The sequence below is a fragment of the Uranotaenia lowii genome, chromosome 3 (genome assembly GCF_029784155.1).
Source record: "Uranotaenia lowii strain MFRU-FL chromosome 3, ASM2978415v1, whole genome shotgun sequence".
Classification (NCBI taxonomy): Eukaryota; Metazoa; Arthropoda; class Insecta; order Diptera; family Culicidae; genus Uranotaenia; species Uranotaenia lowii.
In genome coordinates this window covers 94,523,470-94,536,834 of record NC_073693.1, presented here as the reverse complement: position 1 = coordinate 94,536,834, position 13,365 = coordinate 94,523,470, and the positions used below count along the sequence as shown (strand labels likewise).

The 13,365-nt window shown below is 37.8% G+C and overlaps 1 protein-coding gene across 1 annotated transcript; it reads right to left on the bottom strand.

Moving 5' to 3' along the window:
• Positions 1 to 8,038: 8,038 nt before the first annotated feature.
• On the bottom strand, positions 8,039 to 9,265 carry LOC129757926 (uncharacterized). The gene is made up of 2 exons (XM_055755328.1): positions 9,165 to 9,265; positions 8,039 to 9,105 (listed from the first exon to the last, which is right to left on the bottom strand). Exon 2 carries the CDS (start codon positions 9,090 to 9,092, stop codon positions 8,175 to 8,177), a length of 918 nt encoding a protein of 305 aa, XP_055611303.1. The 5' UTR covers positions 9,093 to 9,105; positions 9,165 to 9,265; the 3' UTR covers positions 8,039 to 8,174.
• Between the last annotated feature and the right edge of the window lie 4,100 nt (positions 9,266 to 13,365).

Here is a 13,365-nt window from a genome sequence, read left to right as displayed (position 1 = left end):
CTAACCTCGAATCATTTTTTATAAAGTTCGTTATTGATATGCCTAGTCCACACTATGCAACTTGGACAGCGAGATGCACGTCTCAAGCCTCGAACATACACATATAGGATCTCAGTGAAACTTCATGTTTCTTTGAAGAGATCTAAATTCTACTTAAGACTAAAGTGTACATCTTTCAAGGGTTTATTGGCTAGCATCGTACTGATGCTTACACCACCAGCCCACAGAAAGTGTACTATGTGTGCCGTGACCGAGACTCGATCTCATGACCTCTGGCTTAGAAGACTTGAACGCTATCCTTTAGGCCACGGTCTCCCGACAAGGATGGGAGACCTTCAGCAACCAAGATGTAAAAATAAACAAGTCTCAGCAACCGAAATCGCAGTTCGAGTTGCCGGTTGTGGACTAGGCTATAGACGATCATGAATGTCTCAGAAGGAAAATCTGACGAAACACCAGGACCAAATGTTAAAAAAAGCCGTAGCACATTCTGGACAGTTCATTGTGGTTACCTAGTAGTGATTTTGTCCTTCTACGCAAAGCGAAAAATGATAAATCAAAATGAAAACCTCTACAGATTGCTCAAAACTGGTACATATCAGTTGTGAACCTAGAAGGTTGTAAACCTTCAATCACCATAGAGACGTTCGATTGTTGATAGTCTGCGTCCTTCTTTACCACATCATTTTTTGCTAGAATGATTTAAATATAGAAGCGTCGTTGTCATGCATGATTGTTTATATGATTTGGTTGAAGCAGAAAAAAATGACTGCTTCGATTTTTTGGCTCTGAATGCAGTAAAGCATGGCTCAGTGAAAATGATTTATTTTCGGAACATTGGACTCGACTATCGTCACCTCACGCGCGGCGCAGAATAAGGGCTCTCCTCTTTATTCTGAATCTGAAATATAATTGAATCTGTATTTTCATTTGGAATTTCAAATTATCGAAATCTGATTTCTTGTATTTTTTACGAATTCTAATATTGATGCATATGAATTTTAAATCTGCATTCATTTGTACTTTTTAATTATTCTATATTCTCAAAATCAACCTTTTTTCGAAACTTGACACCTGGACAGCGTTGCCAGATTGCAAACTTCTCCAATCCGTAGGCTTGGCGTAAAATTAAAAATATACTGATTGTGAACTTGATGACCGTTTTTTTGTATAACTTTTCGATAATCAGTAGAAAGTCCGTATGGAATGCTGAAAATCCTTAGATTTCACACATTGATCCGCAGATCCGTTGAAGTGCTCAAAATCCGTAGATCTACGGTGAAATCTGGCAACGCTGCTCCGGAATATAAATTTATGATTTGAATTTTTTTCTCATATTTTATTCTCCTATTCTGCATTCCGAATTCTAAATATAGTGCTCGCTCGTTAATCGGAAGATTTTAATCGGACACGCTAAGTAATCGGACGTTTTGAGAGCTGAGTCGAATACCAGTTTTTGTCAATAATAGGACGTTTTTGTTGAAAATATTCCAAAAAGTCAAGTTTTCTCATTATTCGGACGCTTTACTGTTTATTAATCGATAGTTTTTTGTGCTAGGATATGTTATCAGGCAATAGGTACTGTTATTTTCATATATTTGTTATCAAATGTTTGCAGTTGGATTCAGTTTTTCTCACTCCTCATTACTCAAAATTCGATATTATTTCAATTATTATGATGAAAAATAGTGTTTTGAGTCAAAACTTTTGACCAAAATGTTTCTGAATATGAATGCGTAATGTGGTTATGAATATGATAGCTCAATTTGGATCTGCAATCTGAAGTTGAAGTTGAAGAACAATTCTTAATTCAGTTAAAAATGAAAATCATTTCTAGATCCAGAATTGAGATTCAGAATTCAAGTTTAGGATCTACAGTTCAGATTCCGAGTTCAGATTCATTCCGGTTTCAGATTACTTTCAAAAACTCAAATTCAGTTTTCAGATGTGGAATTCAAATGTAGTACATATTTAAAATACCGATTCAGATTTCTGTTGAAAAATTTAGAATTTTAAATCGAACTGAGAATTCTGATTCCAAATTCAAGCCAATTCTCCGATTCGGAGTCGAGATTCAAAAATAAGATTCAGTACTTATTTATTTATTTAGATCCTAGGATTTAAGATTTGAGTTACAAACTCAGTAGTTAGTTTAAATATTCTAACAAAAAATTAGATTCAGAATTCAGTATTTCGATTCAAAACTCATTTTCACATTTTAGATTGAGAAGTCAGTTCCAATATTTAAGTTCGGATTCAGAATTCAATTCAGTGTTTATATTATCCTTCCAGATATTTAGATTTTTGACTTGGAATTGAGATTTAGAATCCAATATTCAATTTTGAATCCGAATTCAGATTAGGAATTTAAATTCTGAATTTTGATTGACAATTCAGATCCAGTTGTCGCCAACTCAGAACTACCACCGTCGTTAATGGAGATAAAAGGTACACTCCTTCAGCCTCATTTCGTGTTACCTTCGCAGGTACCGCCCTCCCTAACTACGTCTTGATTGACGGAGTTTTGAGGCTTCCTGTGCGGCTCTTTGTGCCTCGACCGATGCAATGTAAAAATTGCATAAAATTGGGACACACAGCGTCCCACTGCTACAACAAGACGCGTTGTCCCAACTGTGGGGAGACTCATGGGGAAGGAGCGTGCTCAGCAATAGAGCAGAAATGTGTCTATTGCGGGGGCTCACCCCATGATATCTCCCTGTGCGAGGCATTCAAGAGCCGCTGGGATAAACAAAGGCGCTCTTTGAAGGAACGGTCAAAACGTTCCTATGCCGCAATTTTAAAGAGCGCGGCGCCTCCGACCCAACCCCAATGCAGTAACATCTTCTCAGTGCTGTCAGTTGACAGTGAAGACACTGATTCCACTGATCAGGATAGACCAGTTATCTTCGTTGGAAACTCCCGGAAACGGGCAAAACCTGCTCCTAAAACCCCCAAAGTTCCGGAAAAAATACCCTCAGTTAGCTCTACAATAAATAATAGACAAAAACCATCAAGTTCGAGAAATGCCAAAACAGGCCCTCCTGGATTCCCCATGAAATTTGTACCCCAGAGTAAACCAGAAGTGGCAGGATCTTCGAAGTCTCCAATATCCAACGTAGTTTCGGGAGAACCAACCTCCCAAGCGGGAATTTTCAAGCTAACTGATATAGTAAATGGAATATTATCGTTTTTCAACGTATCTGAATCCATAAGAGACATTGTTTTCGCAATGCTCCCCTTGGCAAAGACATTTTTGAAGCAATTGATGCAAACCTGGCCCCTTCTTTCAGTGTTTATCTCTCTCGATGGCTAATTTACGCCGAGAGGTCGGAGATATCACTGTTCTACAGTGGAATTGTCGTAGTCTAATTCCGAAAATGGATCCGTTCAAACATCTTCTTCATGAAATAAATTGTGACATTTTTGCGTTGTCCGAAACTTGGCTTTCTTCTCAATCGAACATTTCATTCCACGATTTTAATGTTATCCGTCTGGATCGTTACGATTCTTATGGAGGGGTGCTTTTGGGGATCAATAAGCGCCACTCCTTTTACAGAATCCACCTTCCATTATCAGGTGGAATTGAAGCTGTTGCGTGTCATACAACTATAAGAGGTAAGGACTTATGTGTTGTCAGTTTGTACTGGCCTCAGAGAGTTGCAGTGGATCGAAATCACCTAGAGGACCTGTGCTCAGTGCTCCCTGAGCCAAGGTTAATCCTGGGCGATTTCAATTCGCATGGAACTGTCTGGGGAGAACAAATTGACGATAGTCGTTCTACTCTTATCTATGACATTTGTGATAGTTTCAATTTAACAGTTTTGAACACGGGAGAAAAAACACGAATACCTAAACCACCTGCAAGACACAGTGCAATTGACCTCTCACTCTGCTCAAATTCACTATCATTGGATTGCCAGTGGAAGGTAATCCCTGATCCCAATGGTAGTGATCATTTGCCTATCAAAATTACAATCACCAATGGGGTCAGCTCTTCAAACACAATAAATATGACATATGACCTTACAAGACACATCGACTGGAAAAAGTACACGGACGAAATAACATCAGCTATCGGTTCTACGAATGTTTTACCTCCTACCGAGGAGTACCACTTTCTTTCACGATTAATACATGAAAGTGCACTTCGTGCTCAAACAAAACCCATCCCAGACTCATCAGTTCCTCGAAGGCCTCCAAACCCATGGTGGGACCAGCAGTGTTCCAAGCTTTATAAGGACAAATCAAAAGCATTCAAAGATTTTCGGAAATATGGATCTCTCGCCCTTTTTGAAGTATATGTTTCCCTTGAAAATAAGTTTAAAAAATTGATCAAGGGGAAGAAAAAGGCGTACTGGAGGAATTTTGTGGGTGGCTTATCACGAGAAACATCCTTGAGTACCTTGTGGAGAGTGGCACGCAGCATGCGTAATCGATCATCTACGAATGAAAGTGAGGAATATTCACATAGATGGATATTTAACTTCGCACGGAAAGTCTGTCCAGACTCTACGCCTGTACAAAAAATAATACGGGATGTGCCTCCAGATAGGTGTGGTATGGATTCCAGCTTTTCGATGGTCGAATTCTCACTTGCCCTCCTCTCTTGCAACAATTCAGCTCCGGGTATTGATGAAATCAAATTTAACTTGTTGAAAAACCTTCCGGACGCTGCCAAATTTCGCTTGTTAAATTTATTTAATCAATTCTTGGAGCATAACATTGTTCCCCAAGAGTGGAGACAAGTGAGAGTTATCGCTATCCAAAAGCCCGGAAAACCAGCGTCCGATGCGAATTCGTACCGTCCAATAGCGATGTTGTCTTGTATACGCAAATTGATGGAGAAAATGATTTTGTTTCGTTTGGATAAATGGGTTGAAACAAATGGTCTCCTTTCAGATACTCAATTTGGGTTTCGAAGAGGCAGAGGGACAAACGATTGTCTTGCTTTGCTGTCGTCAGAGATACAAATGGCGTACGCAAAACGTGAGCAAATGGCTTCAGTGTTTCTGGACATAAAGGGAGCTTTTGATGCAGTTTCAATAGAGGTGTTGTCAGACAAGTTGCACTCCCGGGGTCTGCCTCCTCTCTTGAACAACATCTTATACAGCTTGCTTTGTGAGAAACATCTGAACTTTGCTCACGGCGATATTGCAATTAGAAGAACCTCTTACATGGGCCTCCCGCAGGGTTCATGTTTAAGTCCACTTTTGTACAACTTTTACGTAAGTGACATCGACAGTTGTCTCTCTGAAGGCTGCACTCTAAGACAACTTGCAGATGACGGCGTGGTGTCTGTCACAGGATCTTCCGAGTCTCATCTGCACAGACCTTTACAAGATACTTTAGACAGATTGTCTTCCTGGGCTTTAGGGCTTGGGATTGAGTTTTCCCCTCAGAAAACGGAGATGGTGGTTTTCTCTAAGAAACATAGACCTGCTCAACCTAAGCTTCAACTCCTAGGCAGAACGATCACTCAATCGAGGTGTTTCAAGTATCTTGGGGTTTGGTTTGATTCCAAGTGTACCTGGAGAGCCCACATTGAGTATCTGAAAGGAAAATGCCAACAAAGAATCAATTTTCTCCGATCAATCACTGGCACCTGGTGGGGAGCCCATCCAGAAGATCTTTTAAAATTGTATCGAACAACTATTCTTTCAGTGATGGAGTATGGTAGCTTCTGTTTCCAGTCAGCTGCTAAAACTCACCTCATCAAACTCGAGCGTATCCAATATCGTTGTCTCCGCATAGCGTTGGGCTGTATGCCCTCAACGCATAACATGAGTCTTGAAGTTTTAGCAGGCATACTCCCACTGAAAGATCGATTTAATTTATTATCTCTCCGGTTCCTCATCAGGTGTGAGGTCATGAACCCATTGGTGATCGTAAATTTTGAAAGGCTACTTGAGCAAAATCTTCAAATAAGATTTATGTCTATATATCATGTCTTTATGTCCATGCAGTTTAATCCTTCTTCGTACTCTCCAACTCGTGTTTTCATCCATGACTACGACACCTCTTCTGTCCAGTTTGATTTGTCTATGCAGCAAGAAATTCGTGGAATCCCGGAATCGCATCGTCCACTTTTGATTCCAAGAATTTTCGATGCTAAATATAGACACGTCGATGCTGATAAAATGTACTTTACCGATGGGTCTCTAATAGAGGAATCAACGGGATTTGGAGTTTTCAACGAAATAGCTAGCGCCTCATATAATCTCCAGTCACCATGTTCTGTATACATTGCAGAGTTAGCAGCCATTTTTTGGGCGTTGGAAAGCGTCGCATCACGGCCAACAGAACACTACTATATTGTAACGGACAGTCTTAGTTCTGTTGAAGCAATCCGTTCAATAAGATCGGGAAAGCACTCGCCGTATTTCCTCGGGAAGATACGAGATATTCTGAGTGCTTTATCAAAACGTTGCTTTGCCATCACCTTTGTTTGGGTCCCCTCACATTGCTCGATAATGGGTAATGAGAGGGCAGACTCTCTGGCAAAAGTGGGGGCGACAGAAGGCGACACGTATCACCGTGAAATCGTCTTCGACGAATTTTACTTCTTGGCACGAAGGAACTCTGTTGTCAACTGGCAGCGCAAATGGAAAGAGGATGATATGGGTCGGTGGCTCCACTCGATTATTCCAAAGGTAAGCCTCAAACCCTGGTTTAATAGATTGGACCTGAGTCGGGATTTTATTCGTATATTCTCCCGTCTCATGTCCAATCATTATTCCATGGATGCGGTACTCTATCGTTTAAATATTGCTGGCAGCAATTTGTGTGGCTGTTGCCAAGGTTACCACGACATCGAGCATATTGTTTGGTCGTGCGAGGTCCATCTTGTCGCTAGAACGAATTTGATAGACTCCCTTCGGGCCCGAGGAAAACCACCCTATGTTCCAGTGAGGGATGTGTTAGCTGTGCTAGATTTGGACTACATGTTCGAAATTTATCTTTTTCTAAAAGCTATCGATCTCCGTCTATAATTCTTTTCAATTTCCTATTTCCCTTTCTATCTTTTTCTCCTCTTGAAACAAAAAGTGCTAGACCTAAGTAATCAATTGTTATAAACACAAAAACGAGTTTGGCTCCTTAAAACTCAAAGGTATGAGCCGTTTCAAATAAAGTAATTTATAAAAAAAAAAAAATTCAGATCCAGCATTGCGATTCAGAATCCAGATTCAGTTTCAGTATTATGATTTAGAATTCAGATTCTGAATTTAAAGTGTTAATTCAGTAGTTTCAGGATTGAGATTCAAAATTTGAATTCAGATTCAAATTCCATTATTCAGATAGAATTCTGATTCATTATTCAGAACCTAGTTTCAGATTCAGAATGACGAATTATGATTTAAGCTCCTGATTTTGAAATTTCAGATTTCCGAACCCGAAATTAAGATTTTAGATGGATTGATAATTCGGATGCCGAGTCGAAATTCTAAATTCGATTTCAGAATTCAGATTTGAAAACCTGATAGTGAATTTTGATTCAGAATTTGGAATTCTGATTGTAAATTCAGATTAAGAATTAAAATATTTGGGTTCCTTTTCAGAATTAAAATCCAAATTTAGAATTGTGATTCATTGCTGAATTCTATGTTCAAATACGAAGGTAAATAAAACAAATACCTACCTGAAAGGGATGGTCACTTTTCGCAGGTTTGACTATAAATAAACATATGTAGTTTTACCTGTCAGCTGATAAGTCTACCTGATTCTCGCACGGTAGCTTTAATTGGTAGATATTTAAACTGTACTTTCTTAAGAGACCATCATTCAGTAGCACTTGGGTCTTCTCATATAGAAGATGATCCTTCTTCTAAGTTCTAAGTGGAGGATCTACTCAAGCGTTCTGAATCCAGAATATTTGTTAGTTTTTACTGCTTCGTAGTACAAAAATAAGTCTTCAGATCTAAAAATATTCATCAATTGAAAAGTTTATTCGATTTAATCTTTCTTATAAGTCTTTACACATTACATATGACTCTGTGATTCAATAACTAAATTTATTGATTCTACTTTCCTACCTTTAAAACACAATTTAGAGTCTGATATATAATGGGTACTTTAAAATTTTGTACACCTTTACAAAAAAAAAGTACATGCAATTGCTTCTCCAAGTGCAAGTCATCACACGATTAAATCTATCGAACAGTTATGAGTTTTGCGAGCTAATCGGAATCATCATCATCCGAATCCAGCTGCTGGTCCATATGGCTAATCGATATGCTCAGTGCAAGTCTAGTTAATTCGTTCATTGCATCGGTCTCTTTCTGTTTATCGGAGCTATTCTGACCCTCTTCGTCAATTTTGCTTTTTTTCGAAGGACCAGCTCTCGTTGTGTCATATCTGGAAGATCCGGATGGACCAGGTTTAGTGATTCCCGAGGGCCCTGGTTGTGGCTCGCTTTCTCCGGCACAAAGCAGTGCCATGAGTGCCCGGGTTGTGGCCGTGGCCGTGGGTGGACGTCGTGACGCTTCGGTGGCGCCTTCTCGCTTATTGGCGACCCTGTTGCAGGGACACAAGTCAGCTGCCCGTTGTCTACGGGTTTGTTCTTCAGGGGTCCACAGCGATGAGGTCGGATACATCCGGGCCATCTTCCGGTTGTACGATACCAACGGCTCGACCATACTCAACGGTACCTCATCCAGCGGTCTTGGGCGTCGCGACAGCCTTCGGATTGCGTAACGTACCGCCATCGAGGTAGTGTCTTCCTCATCCAAGATATTCTTGTAGCGCTGAGAAGTTGGCGACAAGGGCAACGGCCGATTGTAACCCAAATTGGGCGGTATCGTTGGTGGAACCCGAATGATATCTTCAACGTCGAAAACCGGAATCAGTTCGTCTCCGACCATCATCATTTCGCCCATTCGGCCGGCCAACAAAGGGATTCCATCGAGCAGCGGAACCCGAAGTCCGTCGTCAATTTCCAGCTCATCTTCGTCTTCTTCATCGTTCGGCTCCACCTCGGATTCGGCAAACGGCGAAAGAAGTTCACTTTCTGTGGCAGCAGCTGACGAAATCGACTCACTGCGAGCTTTTTTTGTGTTCTTATGTTTACGCTTTTTGCTTTTCTTAGGACGTCCCATTATCAAAATATGTCTGTAATAATTTGTCCAAGATTTATAAGCTTTCAAGCGAATTTAAGAAAAAAGTCTTACCAACAACTGTACTATTTATTAAAACACAAAACAATTAAAATTTGTACAAATTTGGTCCAAACACTAGATGATGGTATCCATTGTTTCACACATTATTGGTTAGCGAAAGCCACAGTTCATTTCACAAAATGGCGGATGCGTTATGTGCTATAAACGATAAATTATCGGAAGAACCAAAGAAAGTTATAATAACAATGTTTAAAAAATCAATCATTTGTACTCATTTTCATTTCCTATCATACCCGAATTTAGTTTACCAGTTCAGTGCCAGATTCTTTAAATTGATTAGAATTACAACTTCCATTTAACATAAAAATTAAAACTTCGAATTATGAACTAAAAAAAAGATTCACAGCTATTTTATCAGAAAACCAGGCTAAATCCGACTAGTTTATTTCAAAATTTTCAATCCAAATTCCGGGTTATATTCGGGGAAATTTGCCAAAACCCAGAAACAAATCAACAAAAATCAAGAAGAAACCCGTTGTAATCAATATTTTTTCATAGAAACACATTGTCAACTGTTAACAGTTGCTCAAAAAATTCACTTTTAGATGCAACATTCAAAAATCATTATTGAAATCCGAGTTTTTTTTTCGTTGAAATCCGGCGATTCATTACAACTTTCTTTGGACAGAACCTTCTCCAAATTTATTATCAAATATCCGGTCAAGTTATGGTAAACCCGGACAATCTGCCAATTCATGAGCATTGTACATTAGACTGCGAGTCGATTTAGGGTAGGGTCGCCATCCGTCCCGCAAAAGCGGGACATTTCCCGCTTTTTAAGAAAATGTCCCGCTTTTTCCTGAGAAACTTTTGTGGTATTATTTATTATTATTTCTTTATTTCATTCTTGCAACGTAAGATTACAATCTTTTTAATTGTTACAATGTGGTAGGTTGTTTTCTTGTATTTTTTTTATAACTAATAACTAATCGTTCCTAATTTGTTACGTTTTAAATGTCGTTCTACTCCACGAATTCCTCTAGCAAACTCCTTTTGAACTCTGATTTGTTTTGAATTGTTTTTAAATTGAGAGAAAGATTATTCCAACTAACAATACCTCTAACGAAAAAGGATCTACCGTAGTAAGTCGAACTATGCGGAGGGATAACAATATTACCAGTTCGAGAATTCCTTAATGGGATTAGTAAAGTTTTCAAATAAAGCGGTTTTCCTGTTTTTAAAATCCTATGCATTATCACACATGAGCGATATTTCTGAAAGTTATCGAAAGAACAGCCGATGAGTAATTTTTGCAAGTGTGACACTCGAGAGAAACGCGACAAATTGAAAACGTATCTTACGCAGGAATTAAGAGCAATGCGCATTCTGTTTACGGATCTTTCTGAAGCATTAGAATAAAGAAAATCTCCATAAATGAACAAGGGGAAAACATAAGTCTTGAAAAGTTTAAGTTTAGTAGAAACGTCCAGGTGATTTGTCGTTAGGTTTAATCTTTTGAGTGCACCATAGATTTTACAGCATTGAGCATTGATCTGACGGTTCCAAGAAAGATCCCGATCGAAAATGACTCCGAGGTTTTCAGCGTGGTCAACAAATTGAATAATAGTGTCGTTGAGAACTAATGGAGGAAAAACTGGCGAGGATATGTACCTACTACCGAAACAAAGAGCTTTGGTTGTGGTAGACTCAACCGTCTCCGATTCTACCACTTTGAAATAGTTTGTCCGTGCTTTATGAAACCGTTTCTTATAAAATTTTGTCCTCGAACATCTCCAACTCCTGTCATTTTTTTCTGATATTCTTTTATCCATTTATGGTTTTTTTTAAATAGGAATGTTCTTACTTAAAAAAACATGACATTCACCGATGAGGCTATAAAATTAAATTGGTAACACTTCTACAAAGTTTCACTGACTTACACTGGAAAACAGTAAATTTAGCCGCAACTAAAATTCATCAGTCCAACACAGAAAATCATTCAAATATTATATTTTTTGTATTTTTTTTTTCAAAATTATCAGCATTTTCTTTCAAAGCTACCAGATTAAACAACTCGTTAAGCTCTTAGCATTTAAGGTTGCCAGAATATTTTTCAGCCGGACCTTGTAGACCTTGCAAAAACCTGACATCCGGAATTCTGATTTAAAAATTTTCAACCAAAAATCCGGGTCATATCCGGCCAAATTTGGTAACAACTACGGAATTATTCAATCAAAATAAAATAGGATACACTGGAAAATAAATTCTTACATTAGAACACATCAGCAGATTTTGAATCGTATTTTAGGCTTCCGATAAACTGTTCATGATTATTTAGCATAAATTTGCAAAAAAAAAAACGATTTTGGACCTTAAAAAAATAAAAACTCAATTTAAGTTATTTTTGTTCAATTTTGGAAATGAATAGAATACATCTACATTAAAATCTAGGCTTTTTTCTGCAAACCAAACTTTTCCTTAATTTGGTGTCAAACATCCGAGCAAGTCCGGAGAAGACCGGGCAATCTGGCAAGCTTATCTAAGCATCGACTTAGAAATTGGGTTTCGTTAAGCGTTCTTTGAGCACGTTGATGGCTCAAGATTTTTTTTCCGGAATCCTAGCAGAATCTCTTGAACGTAAAGCTTAAGGAAAAAGTCAAATTCCGGATAAAATAGAACAGAACTACCGAGCGAAAAAAAATTACATTAACACAATGAATAAATTAAATTTAAAAATATAAAATTTTTCTTTAAATTTCGGATTTCAATTAACGCTGAACTACAACATTTTCCTAACTGTTTGCAGTTTACAAAAATGGAAGTTTTCTTGAGAATGCAATTTTTCAAACAAATTTCATTTATCCATATTTAATTATGACACGAATGCCACGAAAGTGGTAAGGTTACATTAATAAAACTTAATAATAACATATTAATTACTTTCTATGAACTATTTTAGCTAGAGGAACATATACAATTTAGGGTGGCCCAAAATTGGCTTATGTCTGGGATTCTGGGGGCTCAACCTCCAAATGGTAGCTCAAGGTGTGAGAAACACACTTTTATACGGCGGCGACTCAGAAAAGTGATTTTTAGAGGTCGCACTGGGTCGCTTTTTGAAAAAGTCCTTTTTTTTAAATTTCGTACTAAGAAAATTTTAATTCTTAGAAATTACACTAAACATATGAGTTTTATTTTTTTTTTAAATTTTGTTTAGGTTACAAACTTTACGTGAAAAAAACAAAATTAGAAAAAGCATGCAAAAAAACCTGTGATACAAAATATGGGTTTTTTTTTATTTTTCACGTAAAGTTTGTAGCCTAAACAAAATTTAAAAAATATAAAACTCATATGTTTGGTGCAAATCCTATGAATTAAAATTTTCTTAGTACCAACGAAACTTTAAAAAAGGACTCCAGACAAAAGATAATTTTGGGCCATCCTAATGTACATGCACTGCACATATTATGGGAATGGTCATAAAAATTAGGTTTTAAGAGTTTCCGTAATGTCTCACTTTTTTTCGTGAAATGTCCTGCTTTTGTCTAAAAGTATCTGCCCAAGCAAACAAAAGTCGCATTTTTACTTAAAGATGGAACTCCGAAGTTCACATTTGGCTGAAAAAAATGTTTTACGGGAACTTCAGGTGACTCTTGTCGCGTAAAAGTTACTCAGGAACTTCCATCGCCCTTTGAAAGGTTAATCTATCGATAACGTAACTTCTAAGCGCTTTTAATGGAACTTTTTTCAAGAAGGTCGATAACGTTCGCGTAACATTCTAAAACGCATCATTAAGATACTTGAAGGTGTTTTAAAGAACCTATATGGGAATTCTAAGCGACATGTCGAAAATGTCTTTCAAGAAAGTCGATAACGTTCACGTTACATTCTAAAACGCACCATTAAGATACTTGAAGGTGTTTTAAAGAACCTTTATGGGAATTCTAAGCGACATGTCAAAAATGTCTTTCAAGAAGGTCGATAACGTTCGCTTAACATTCTAAAACGCACCATTAAGATACTTTAAGGTGTTTTAAAGAACCTTTATGGGAATTCTAAGCGACATGTCAAAAATGTCTGTCAATTTCTTGTCATGTTTATATCTGTACTGATATTTACAAATGGAATTCAAGATTTTTTCGAATTTTTCTCATAAATGTTAAGATATTCGAATAAATTTTTGATGATGCGAATTTTTGTTATTATTCATATTGTGTACTGAAAGTCCTTTAAACGAAATAAGGTACAATCT